This window comes from Phalaenopsis equestris, unplaced genomic scaffold (genome assembly GCF_001263595.1).
Source record: "Phalaenopsis equestris unplaced genomic scaffold, ASM126359v1 Scaffold000552, whole genome shotgun sequence".
NCBI classification, from domain to species: Eukaryota; Viridiplantae; Streptophyta; class Magnoliopsida; order Asparagales; family Orchidaceae; genus Phalaenopsis; species Phalaenopsis equestris.
Window position 1 is genome coordinate 426085 of NW_018164992.1, and position 14243 is coordinate 440327.

Below are 14243 nucleotides of genomic sequence, written 5' to 3' on the forward strand. Positions count from 1 at the left end.
ATATATATTTATTTATTTATTTATTTATTTATTTATTTATTTTATTCATTCAATAAAATTATAAGTAATTATTAATAAATATAATTAATAATAATTTGATTGCTCTTTCATAAATATTAAACCTATTTAGCAACTAATTTAAAAAATAATTTATTAAAATTTAACAAGTTTTGTAGATATATAGTTATTCATTATCATATTTTGAAATAAAATATTGATTGAATTTAAGAAGCTAATTTGGTAATTTTGGAATGGATAGGAACTCTGATTTACATGATTTACTAAATTTTATTAAGATTTACGGTTAGTGTAGCAATCATAAGAGATTTTTAAATCCTAACAGAAATTGACAAATTATTTTATGGGGCTTAACGGGATCATTAAATCAATTGCCAAATTTTTTTCAGGATTTAACCCCTTCCAAGATTTACCAAAATCTAATTTACAGAGTTACTAAATCGTACTAATATAAATCTCATCTGTTTTCATTCGGCCCCTTAAGGCTTTTAATAGTCTTTAATTTCGCTTAAAGGCCTCCCGCCTCCACCACATGACAATGGTTTGATGGTGATGGATGTCAGTTTCACAATGGTGATAATTTGGTAGCTATCTAAGGGTAATGGTTAAGCAATAACAACATCATAATAGTGGCTAACCAATTTTATTCTCATGGAGGTGGATGTGTGATAATAATCTAAAAATGATGGATAGGTGGTGATTTCAGCATGGGTAAATATAATATGGTTGTATAGTGATTCAATGTAGATGTTCATATGATGTAGATTGATTATGATTTAATGGAGATTTTCATATGATGTAGATTGATTATGATGGTCGAGCAATAGTTATTCATTTGTGCTAGTTGGGTAACAAAGATCCAACAATGGCTGGACTATGGTAGCCCACTAATGTTTTGTAGTGTGATGTTGGCTAGAAAGTGGTGACAACTAAATGATGATGGTTGGGAAATAGCAGTCTAACAATGGTGTTAAGGCGACATCGACATAATGGCAATTATAGGGCAACAATCCACCAATGGTAGTTGTGTGGCAATGGCCTAATGGCAGTGGTTAGGTGACGATAGTGCAATAAAGATGGTTGAGCCACACTGGTCCTATATTGGTGGTAGGTTGATGGATATTCGACAATAAAGAATAGGCAGTGTTGGTCATATGGTGACCATTTGACATTTGTTGTCAAAAATTGATTATGCAACTGTGGTCAAGTTGTGTTGGTCTGATGAAATCGAGAGCGATGGATGAGCAGTGGTGATCCAGTAACGATGGATGTGTAACTGTAGTCGGATGTAATGGTCGAATAAGAGTAATCCAACGAACATGTAGTAGAAAATTCAACATTAATAAATCAACGTATGCGGTCCGATGGCGAAAAACTCGTTGCAGCTGTCCAGCGCTAACAATCAAGTTGTGCAATTTTGATCATGGTCATTAAGTATCAACAATTTGATGGCAACAATCTAGTGATAATGATAATAAGTTGGAGCTTGTCGATCATGGAGTGGTAACAAAGGCCAGACAACCATGGACTGACGATGGAGCTTGGGTGGAGCTCTAGGATTCTTCAAAGCCTCGTGCTCTCTTCCCAATGACATTCTTTGTAAATCTCACTAAAATTAATAATACATAACCAAACAAACATGAGTGATCCCCTTTATTGTATGGAATTTTTTTTAGTTCTAAAGCACCCTAATAATATTATAATTAAGCAAGTTTGGCCTCATTAGATTCATCTCATCGAAGCACATAATTGGATTAGATGCATGCAAGATTTTGAAAACATTTAGTTATTCAATTAACATTATAAAATTTCAAAACATTTAGTTATTCATTTGATGTCATTATGTTCGTCTTATTGAGATATTCAGTTTAACTACAATTTAACAAAAATTATGATTAAGATGGTATTGCACTTAATTAAAAAAAAAGATTTAATTCCTAAATGCATCGTGATTTGCGCTCGATCAAGTGGATTTTCTTAGTGGGAGATCAATAGAAAACTCAATTAAGCATAATTAAAGCTCATAAAATGAATAGAACGCGTAAAAAATAAACTTGCCACCATGAAAACACATAATTAAAATAGAAATATATTAAAATCATTCTCTATTTCTATTAATTGTGAAATTAATAATTTAACCACGATAATTATGTGCATTTAACGTATACATTATAAAAATATGATCAATTAAACTTGCTAATACATGTTTGTTAACTTTAAAATTTGAGACGAATATTGCATGCTTTAAAACATAATTTGAATTATATATTTAAAAACTAATAAGCATTTTTAAGAGATCATTTTCATGAATGGCATAAGACAATTAACAAGTATCTATGACACTTCATTAATGACACCACATAAAATTAATTATCTTTATAACAAATTATATGTAATTATAAGCTCATGGAAATAGAAGGCATGGCATGAAAAATATAATAATTATTATTATTATTATTTTGTTTACACACTAATCTTAAAAAGCAACACAAATTACTAGTCCTATTAAAAAATTGTATAAAATCGTAATTATATTGATTGTATTAAGAGAAAATGCATAATACTAATAATTTAATTCAAAAAAATTGATATTTAAATCCGAAAATAAGAGAAGAATATGAATAAATAAATCATAAAATAACATATTTGGTGAACATGACTCGATCTTCAATTTTTTCGACCAAATTAGGTTCTCTAAGGCAACAAATTAGATTTAAGTTAGTAGAATTTAATAAATCATATAAATGAAGATTTAGTAAATTCCATAAGAGGTAGATCCCAAAAACTATTTAGTAATGAATTTAATAAATCCGATTAAATAATGTGAAATTGTCTGGTAATTTATATGAGAATTATAAAAGTTGTCATCTTTGTTACAATAAAAAAAATATAATTTAAATTTAAATTTTTATTATTTTGTTAAAAATTAATTTTTAAATTTAATTTAAATTCAATTTATGATTATACTAATGAATAATGAATTATTAATTAAAGTAGTTAAATATATAAAAAAATGTTATTAAACAAATAGCTTATTAAGTAATGATTTAATATCAATCAACTATAATTATATTAAATAAGAAAATATTTATATAATTTAACTATTAAATAATTTAAAATCTAATATATATTTTTTTATTAAGTAATTATTAAATTATTTAATGTAAATTTATCCATTCATAATTTATTTTTTATAATATATTAATTTAAAGTTAAATTTTAATCAATAAAATTAATAAAAATAAAGGCATGTTTCGAGCAACTTTTTTGTTGTTTTGCTTCTCAAAAGGCTACTAAAATTTCATTTGGAAAGCTGCTTTCTAGAAATTTTTGTGTTAAAAAACTGTTTTTTTCAACATGATCTTTAAATGTATGGTGGTTGTCATAAAGTTATGATATGATTTTTTAAAATTAAAATAAATTTATGATAACCATCATAATTTTTTAAACAATAAATTTTACTTCAAGAGCTTCATCACTATTTTTTCAAACAACAACAACCCTAAATAAATTATAACTTACATATAAAACTAGATTAAAAACAACAATCCCATCTCCCCTTCCCCTATATGCCCTAAACCTCGCTCCTCTTTTCCTGGAAAAAAAATTTCCAAATGAAGTTCATCTGGACTCCAATAAAATCTGATCACGTGTATCTGACTGAACAAACCTAAAAATGACGAAAAGACGCCAATAACACCCCAATAACATTGCAGTGTTATTTGTATAGTCCTTCGGGTGTGTTAGTGGAGCTGTTCAATGGTATTATTGTGGTGTATTGTGTTGTTATTAGAGTTATTTTGGGAGGGTTATTGTGGTGTTACCATAATATTATTTGCGTGTTCTTCCGGATGGTGTCATTGGTGTTGATCACCAATATTATTGTGATGTCGTAACAGTATTATTCGAGTTGTTTTGCGGTATTATTGGAGTAAAACCATAATACCATCGGTATTATTATTAAAGATTTTTGTAATAACAGGAACTCATTTTGATCATTTTTTTGGTGGGCACAATAGATACACATGACGCACACTCAGCATGGTAATTTTTTTCCTTTTCCCGCCATCTCCCCTTCCCCGTTCCAGCCCCGAAACGCTCGTCTACATCCTTACCCCCTCGCTCGGTTCTGCACAAAACCATCGCCTTCGTGACCGAACCATCACGATACAGTCGCAATTAGAGCTAGCTGGGAAGGCAACTGCGGGATCGCGGCGTACTGAGGCCCTAAACTCCATCTTTCTTCTCCTTCCGCACTGCTCCAACCCGAAACCATGGAGGCTGATGGAGGAAGGTAACTCCATATCTTACTTTTCACGCGAATCGGCTTTATTTTGTCCAAACTAACCGTCTGGCAGGATTTAGGTCAAATCCAGGTTAAGTCCAGCTCTAAATCCGTCACCAGACAGCCCCGAGAAAGTGAGAGAGATCCGGAACGAGGGAAGGAGTGAGCCGAAGAGAATGGGAGCGGGGGAGATCCGAAGGAGAGTCCAGAAGAAATTTAAACTCAGAGGATTCACCCTAAAGGTGGATGCTTTGGAAGAAGCTCTGTCCTTCTTGTCTCACTTCCAGGACGCAGAAGACGAAGCCCTGGACCTTCTTCTTGACGAGATCGACAAGGAATCTCGTAATCCTCCGGCCTAAAATTTTGAAACTTGCACCATTCTCAGCTATCATCTTATTTATTCCGATTATTTCTTCTTATGGGGCAGTTAAATCGTCAATCCTCGACGGGGAGGCAATCCGGCGTGTGGTGAACCTTCTTTTAGAGGCGGAGACCGCCGTCGATCCGAGCTCGTCGGCGGTCAGCAGCCGATCGGCTCTTCGCGTTGTAGATGCATTCGTGATCCCGAGGTTTTGTTATGATCCCATTAAGAAGGTGTTCTACGAGTACGTAAGCAATCTGTATCTGTGATTCCTCACGCCCTTTTTTTTTGACAATTGTGATTTGAAAGTTAGGTTTTTTGCTAGTTTTGCAGTGGGTTATGTCTGGATTGGTAAAATGGCCATACTTTTATTACTTCTATAGAATTCCTTAAATCTTTTTTAGTTGATTGTGTTAGAATGCTTGGGTTTAGGCTGATAAGCTAGCAGAAGTCTTACTGTAGATGAGTAGATGGATTTCGTGTGCCTATCATCTTATCACCTAAAACTCCCATTCAAAATGAGATTTTGGAAGCCCCTTTAAGAGATGATCGTAAATTATTTCAGTGCTGTCACCTATACAATTCCATATCGAGGTACTGTTTGCTGAGCATTTTTGACTCTGATTAAAAAAATTCATAGAAACTATGGTCTCTGCTAAAATTAATGGTTTTGGTGGCAGCATTTTCCCATAATGTAGGTATTCTTGAGAAAGATGTCTCTTTTATACAAGTAACAAAGAATAGGGTTGTTAAGCCGTGAGGTGGAACTGTTGACTCTGATGGGCATGTATTTGTTGCATGGGCACCAAACCTCAAGAGTCACTTGCATGCCTTTCAAGGCGTGACCTGCTGTACGAGTGGGTCAAGCAATGCCTTACAAAGAATTATATTCACCTCCATAAATTTTATGTAACAGGTACATTGGTAAATTATCAATTCATGGGGAAGCTAGGGACAAAGCTGCCCTTTACAGAGACAGGTACCAACTACTGCTTCAGAGGCTCACCCGAGACAAGTACTTCTCAAAGCCTGTATTTGACGCTGAAATGGCTGAATCGGAGAGCTGTGAGGTGATGGCACAGAATCTATCTTTTCTTTTCCAGCCGTTCGCTTAACTTTAACTTCTGAGTCTTTCATTTGATTCTATTAATTGCTTCAATTTAGCTCCTTCCCTTTGATGCTTTATGATTTAGGCATGCCTGTCAATAGTCTGTTAATTATTTCTTTGATCTATTGTGGTTTCATGGATAAGAAGCTTTTTGTTTAAAAAAATTTTGTTCTATTTACTGATCCTACAGATAACTTCCATCCATTCTTTGATTGGGTGCACCGGTAGGAGATGGCTAATTGGGGTCATATCTCAACTTGAGGAAGGCCACTTCTATTTGGAAGATCTTACAGCAGCAATACCAATTGACTTGGCAAATGCAATATCCTTCACACTTTTCCCATTTTCCATCTTTTATTATCAAAATTTTTGTGGTACTTCACCTGGAAATATGTTTAATTTTAATAATAATATCCTTGTTTCTCCTAACAGTGATTAAAGAGATATGTTTCTTGGTCAGAACTTTTTTCCCTCATTTAAAGACAAAGAATCCGGCATATTTGCATGCTTTCAACTTCCTTTTCTCTGTCATCCTGTAGTTCTTACCACTCCAATAACTCTGCATCTTCTTTTCTGTATTTAAAATATAAGTCACCCCTCATGCATTGGTGAGGTATCGACTGGTTCGCTGTCACTGTGGTGACGTGTCACTTTGATCTATTTTGCTGTTGCAAATTGGAAATTGCAACATATATTTTTAAATGTTTCTGTTTGTATCAGATTTGATCATAGAACTTTCATGATTTATCGGAATTAATAAAATTCAGTACACTATCACTCAATTTGTGGAACCTTGCTTTCCATGTATTTAATTACCTGCTTCCATGATACATGCAGTAATGATCAGATATTATATATGTACTTTATGAAACAAATTAGACTGACATGAGTTCTGTCCATCTTGTGGAATCTTCAAAACAAATGAGCAGTCGCTTTTACATTTAAACATGCAACCCTTGCAGATGGTTCTTAGTGAGCTTTAAAATTGCTTCGAGGGATTCCAAGGCAAAAAATGCCAGAGCAGTCACTGCCAGGTATTTTCATAGTTGTTACAGCTACCCGCATTGTCCATAAAATTTTGTTTCAAAAATGGACCTTGTGGTAGTAAGTGCATCAAATGCTATTCTAGTCTTTTTTGTCCGAGAAATTAGTTGAGTGTCTTGTCCAACCATTTCATTGCTTAATTAAGAGAAGCTTACAAATAGGATTGTGAACTTAATGGAGACATAAGAAGTCTGCAGCCATAATCACAAAAATCAGTACAAAGTTAAAAGTTCTCAACATAATGGAAAATAGTAGTGTAATAAAAAGATCTCAGAGAAACCCAAATCATCAGAGAGTTCACATACCGTTCAAGTGAAGTGAGAAATAGCACAATTTGATGTACCCAATGATTAAGAGAGAGCAGTAGATTGCTGGTTGAATTCCTTAATTAAAAAAATATATATATCAGGGCATTCATCTTGGTTCTCTAAAATTTGCAAAAAAGTATTCAAACTCAAGAATTTTCAACGTAGACAACAGTGCAAGTCACAGAGAACAGCAGGTAACGACAAAAGGAGGTACCAAATGCAGCCAAGGGGGTTCCATCCAAAGGCAGAGAAGTATCATACCATACTATTAACGGAAAGATAACAAGAACAACAACCAAAATTTTGCCCGTTGAACATCAACTAAGGATAATGGAATATTCAACATAGCTCATCTGGCAAATGTGGCATAATACAAACGAAATCCAAAAGAAAATGCTTCGACTAGAGTAACTAGAACCACTAGCCACCAAGAGTACCAAAATGCAATATAGATAGCAAAAATGACCAAAACCTCATCATGTATGGTAGCCCATAAAATGCAAGAGAAACCAAAACTGAAAACAAAAACAGTAGATTTTAACGAAGGCCATTGTAGCTGCAGGCCCATGCAACTTATAGGAAGCAAAATCGAAATAATGATAATCCCTATTACTGAGAATGGCCTCATTATCAACGTTTCAAGAGGTAACAACAATATCAAGGTAATAACAAGATTACGCTGAAGAAATCATAAGACTTAAAGGACCATTTGGTTGAGTGAATTTGTGGTGTAGTGCAATTCTTTTGCAGAGATTTGGGAAAATTATTTATCAGACAGAGAATCACTAGTACAATATAAATTATAAATTAATTTGAAGTTTATACCGTAGTTCTTTGTGCCTGAATTTAGAATTTGGTTGATTTGGCCAAATTTGAAATACACTGTTCATGTAAAATGCTATTGGCAAGCCACAACCATCCCCCACCACCCTCCCCCAGCTTGTCGTCGGTCGCCCGATGCCGCTATTCGCCTCCTGTTGTTGATATGTACTTATCATGCGATGATTGTTGTTTTCTTTTTGTACATGTTACTTTTGTGTAGAGGTAATAATGTGTGGATTGAGATTATTTTACTTACAGACCATGTTGTTATTTTTGGATATTTTTATTTTTGTGCAGTATATTTTATAGTTTCTTAGTGATATATATAGCATTTCTTAAAATCTGTGGAAAATAAATTAAATGTTAATACCATCTGATCGTAGTTATTGACTTGGTTAATTCTTAGCTATTAGGTCGGGTCGTGACTCAAGTCTACCCAAATCAATTATACATCGATTGAAGTCCATCAGTTTACATGGGCCGGATTACCCCAAATCTTCTTATTAGAAGATTTGATGTAATTGAAATCTTCAAAAATTAGCCAATGTTTAAAGATGAATGTTGACATAAATAATTGAATACCAAAGATGCTCCTTTATCATCATAAATAAAGGTCACCTGAAATTTAATAAAAGAAGGGAAGATCAATAATCTATGTATATATTGAGGGTGGGAGCTGCTTATATGAATGTGGCTCAAGAAAAGTCTCATTTCACTTAGAAATTGCCATTAGGTGCTCAAGAAATTAATGTACCTATCTTCCATATCAAAGATTTTGAAATTTGTACATTAACCAAATTTCTGCAGTCAGTAATCCTTACATCACCATTAACATCATATACATCATATTTCTGGCCATAATATTAGGCTAATTCATAGAAATTAAGAAATGGAAGCTCCTTTTTTTTCTAGTCTATCTACTCTTAGAAGTAGAGGTCAATATAAATTGAGTAGATTTATCAGCAGCATGTGCCAATTAAGTTATTACTTTGGAAGCAACAAGCAACAAAACTTAATTTAAATATTATGTGTAATAAATTGAAACAAAAATAATAAAAAATCTTACGCGTATAAGCTGTGCTCACAAACATGGCATTGGAAGGCATTCAATAGCATTTTGTATTTGATTTTACTTATAATTTGGCTCTCACGATAGGTCAGGGGTGCTGATGTCTGCTACTTCAGTCTATAAAACTTAAGTCCTTTAGATTACGACATTTTCAAAGAAACTTGATTCCGGAACTATTGCAACTTTCTTTGATTCTAAAAGTATGCTTTGATTTCTTTCCAGCAACATTTAGTTCAATTTTCTTTCTTTGATTTTCAATAAGATGAGTATTGTTTGTTGGCTTTTCTGGGTGTAAATGTAAATGTTGGACCATTAACCTCACCTAATAGTGTGAATTGTAACTGTTAAAGCATACGCTTCTATCTTTAGTTTTTCTCAGGCACTAAGTGAAAATACTAAAATGCGAATTTCATCAGTATGGAAAATCTTGTGTGTTTATTTGCTTTAAATAATTCCTAAGTTTTTTTTTTTTTTCTTCTGAAGACCAACGTACCCTGAAGACCAACGTACCCGTATTTCATGCTTTTAACCATTTTTTTACATATTCGCATGCATTGGTTCAAATCTAGAGGCAATTTTTATAGCACTACCAGAATGTAAAATAATAATAATAATAACATGCAATCTCCAGTTGTGGACATAAATATTGGGTCCAGAAAGAATAGGGAGGGCAACTGATGCTTAATCTTGAGAGATATCACGGATCCAGTGTAATTGTTTGCGTATTCCATCCACATATTTATGGAAAATTTTGTGCAAAACTGTTTTCCTTGACAGTTAACACAAAATCACTTCAGGATTTTTTGTAGAGAACACTGTGATTGTAGCTGAAGGAGAGCTTCTTTCAAATGGCATTTTCAAGGTCAGATATTGCCATTTTTTATTTATTTAATTTAAGTGCATTTCACATTATTTTGTGGAATTAGGCTCAAAAGAAATTATTTTCTTTGTAAACATGAAAAATGCAGCAATTTTTCATATTCATCAGCATCCACCATAATCTTTTTAGTAGACCTTATTGTACACGATGGGTTTTCTATTGGTAATTAGTTCATCTTCTTGACATCTTCGTCCTCAAATCAGGTGAAGATCTGGTTAAGCTTGTTTTGTCATCATAAATGTTGTTTTGTTCAGTTATGCTAAGTTTCTCTATTCTCTAAAGTCTTACTTCTTACTCGCCTTCCTAATTCTCTTGAAAGATCATGAAATTATTTTAAATTGATTTCTCATCTGATTTGAGCACTGTCTGAATTGGTTAGTTCTTGTTACAATTTTTTTAGTGAAATTTATCATGTAAGTTTCCAGCTTTTAGAGATTTGATTATGGCGTCTACTTATGTTTCAATTTGCAGGTCAATACATGTGGATTTCCACCTTTGGAGGATAGAGATGAATCCTTATCTTTGCTCATGGGTCTTGACTTCTTTGGTGGTGGTGTTATCTCAACCGAAGAAACTGTAACTAATGCAACACTTTAAATCTATTTATAACTTCCAACTTATCAGGACTAAATGTTTACTTGTCTCTACATCATCATTATCACAAATTAACTCTAAATGCAATGCTATAGTAGGTTGTAGTCTTCTTTTAGTCTAGTGAAAGTACTGTATCGGTCAATTCTTGCTGATAGCTTCTATTCATCCTGTTTTACCTTCGATAGCTCAGATTGTCAGTAATGGAAAAGAAGGCAGTGAATGACATGTTTGTCATACTTTCAGATGTATGGCTGGACAATGAAGAGGTAATCAGCGAATCATTTATTTTTCTCCTTCATTTAACATTTATTGTCCGGACAATGATATCTAGTTTATTTGTAGAAAAGACCATGCAAAAGCTTTCTGTGGTTTTGGATGGTTATGAAAGTGTGGAGGTGGTTCCTTCTTTATTTGTTTTAATGGGAAATTTCTGTTCTCATCCATGCAATCTTTCTTTCCACTCGTACTCTAATCTCAGGTATGATTTTTTTCCCAACATAATTCAGACCTATGTCTGCTAACTTATACTGTAATTAAAGAATTTCCCCTTTTTAAGTTGCTGTTGCAGTTTTATTTATTTACTTCTCTCTTTTTTCTCTATTGAAGCTAAAATCATTGCACTTGCAATATAAGTTTACTAGAAAAATGCCATGCAGAATGCAGTTTGCAAAGCTGGGAGAAATGATTACAGCTCATCCAAGGATAAATGAGCAAAGTCGTTTTTTATTTATCCCAGGTCCTGATGATGCAGGTAACATTAAGTTTTTATTGAAATTGTATTTATCTTTTCTCAACACATTTTTCAATCAGGCCATTAGTTCGTCCTAATGTTAATTTATTGCTTCTGCTAGCCTTGGTAGGATCCTGAAAAAAGTGCTAGTCCTATGTATTTGATTCAACATGTTATGTTGTGCTAGCGGGCTATCATTTTTTGTAAATTTGGGCTCTATGCTTTCACTTGGCCTTAAACTTAAACCATGAAAGAAGTTGCGATGCAAACCTCAAAGTTTATTCTCGTTGAAAATGTAAAATGTGTGTTAATAATTCTGTAAAAGTATAATCATGCATAATTCTATCTCATTCATAACATGTTACTAAAGTCATGTTCTAGAATTCTCATGATATTCTCTATGCATCATTCCCATCGATGCTGTGCCAATACTTGTGATTTCCATTGGCTTGCTCTAAAGTTTTATTCTAATTGTAATCCATTTAAGCTCTGCTGTTTATCATTGAGGCATTCAGCCTTTTTTATTTTTTATAAATATGTACTTCTCTAAGATTTATTTTTGTTCTCTAATGATGGCTATGTTAGTGGAATGCGAACCTTTTTATATAGACTATCAATATTCTTTATTGCTGTCCTTATGGTTACCTTCATTGACGTCTTTTATCAATACCTATGTATAATTATCTTATTTGTGCCTTCTCTAAAATAGATCTCTTTACTGACTCTGTGTTTGATTCACACTACTTTCTCTTTCTGTGACCTGCCAAGCTGCTCTTGTGCAATTTTCGATATCCTAGCAACAAAATCTTCAAGTACTTCATCTTGATCACTAATGTTTCCAAATTCAGGTTGACATCTTTTATATCATCTCGAGTTTGTGGAGCATTATCATATTTAGTTATCAAATAGCCAAAATTATTTCTAGTAGGAATTTGCACTATTTATTATTTTAGTATCGGGAGCACACAATTCTTATGTATTTACATATCTGAGAGCTAAATTTTCATATTTACATATATAATACTTTGGTGCTATAACCCTATGCATGAAAATGTGTATATTGCTTTTGAAGAGCGGTTTCTTTTGATGCGATATTAAAGATTTGAGTGCTATGTACATATGAAAGTATAGGTGTATGGGATATGCAAGTACATAGGAATTGTGTGCTATGTATGTAAATGCCCCCTTAATATTTTGTTATTCTTGAGGATATATTTTTTTAGTTTATTATTATTAATTTTTCTTCTTTTAATATAGGCATATAAATACTTTAGCTTCTACCACTAATTATTGGGTTGAACTCTTGATTGAGTTTTGTTAGCGTAAATATAATTTTCATTTGTGGCATCCAACCGAGCATAAGGTTGAGATGTTTCTGAAATTTTTTATTTTTTTTCTGAAGTAAGCCTATTAAACTATCATCATGACATATTTCTTTGTATTTTTTCATTTTAATCAAAAGGAGTGATTGGTTATTAAATTAAAATTTTGTGAACAATGGAATTTATATGTGTGCATTAATTTTTTGCACTCCATAGATTTCTGTTAGAAAATCTTAGAACCTTAAATGTCTTGTATAATTGACTATAAAAATGGGCTTTCAGTCATTCAAACCTAATCATTATACATATATTGGAACAAATATGAATATCTATTATTATTATTATTATTTAAAATTTAAGGTCCAGCAAAAGTTCTTCCAAGGTGTGCATTACCAAACTACTTAACTGAAGAACTCCAGAAGCTCATTCCAACTGCTATCTTCTCAAGCAACCCTTGCAGGTCAGATCCTAAAGCATTTTGCAAACTTTAACTTTGATGTAATCCATCTATTTAGTTCACACATAATGCGACTCAACGAAGTTTTTCCAATTTCAGAGTAAAATTCTACACTCAAGAAATTGTGTTCTTCCGGCAAGATCTCCTATATAGGATGCGCCGTTCATCTTTGATTCCACCTTCGTCAGAGGAAACCACCGATCCATTCGAACATGTAAGATTAGCTTTTAACTACACCATTAGTGATTCACAGAAAAGCTTACTCTTAGAGATCTAATGCAATGTTTCCTTGCAGCTTGTCGCGACCATCACTCATCAAAGTCACCTCTGCCCCCTGCCGCTCACGGTGCAGCCAATCATATGGAACTATGACCATTGCCTTCAGCTCTATCCTACCCCACACACTGTATCTTCTATCATATTTTACACGATTGGTTTATCTTTTTTAACTATATAAGAGACTAAAGTCAGATATTCGATTTGTTAACATAATTGTTTTGCAGATTGTTTTGGGTGATAGGAGTGAGCAGAAGGCTTTCAAATACACAGGAATAACATGTTTCAACCCGGGATCCTTCTCCAGTGACAGCACTTTTGCCGCATATCGGCCCTGCACACAAGAAGTTGAGCTTTCGGCTATTGAATGCTAGGATTTTGTGAAGCTCCTGAGCATCATAACTGAGCTCTTCAGTCGAGTGTTAGCGACTAAGTGGATGTATGGGATGCAGACAGCTTGGATTGTGTCGGCGCGGCGAAGCGCGGACACTACCAGCATTGTTGAGGGAAAGATTAGTCTGCTAAAAGCTGGAAAAGTACTCAAGAAGGTGGGATATTAAGTTATTTTGATTATCCAAACATTTTTGGCTTTTATCGAACTTTATTTGGAGGATAACAAGATTGAGAGAAAATATTCTTTCAAAATCGAAACATTTGTGTTAATCTTTGCTACCTTTTATTTGGAAGCTTATTTATTATCTTATTCTTTATGCCATGTTATGTACTTGTATTATGTTAAAATAGTTCTGTGAAAACAAGTGGATTCATGATATGTCTTGGTGCCAAAGTAGGATTGCTTCCAGAACTCTCTGGAAATTTCACTCTCAGGAACTCTGTAAATTTCACAACTAAATACCATCTTTTTAATGGTGGAAGTTTTACATTAAAAACATAAAAATTCGCGTGTACATATACGCTGCCTCCTTTGCTTGAAAATATGCATTTGATTTTTTTAGAACTAAAATAACG

At 33.3% G+C, this 14243-nt stretch overlaps 1 protein-coding gene across 2 annotated transcripts; it reads left to right on the forward strand.

Annotated features, from left to right (window-relative positions):
• Window positions 1-4047: 4047 nt before the first annotated feature.
• On the forward strand, window positions 4048-13977 carry LOC110029190 (DNA polymerase epsilon subunit B). 2 transcript variants are annotated; one of them, XM_020731364.1, is made up of 14 exons: window positions 4048-4312; window positions 4377-4645; window positions 4731-4908; window positions 5581-5734; window positions 5963-6094; window positions 9800-9877; window positions 10367-10471; window positions 10675-10755; window positions 10837-10967; window positions 11146-11240; window positions 12902-13001; window positions 13098-13212; window positions 13294-13404; window positions 13502-13977. In XM_020731364.1, exons 2-14 carry the CDS (start codon window positions 4480-4482, stop codon window positions 13646-13648), a joined length of 1593 nt encoding a protein of 530 aa, XP_020587023.1. In that variant the 5' UTR covers window positions 4048-4312; window positions 4377-4479; the 3' UTR covers window positions 13649-13977. The 2 variants fall into 2 exon arrangements, with proteins under 2 accessions (XP_020587023.1, XP_020587022.1); XM_020731363.1 differs by having other exon boundaries at window positions 4384-4645.
• The last annotated feature ends 266 nt before the right edge of the window (window positions 13978-14243 follow it).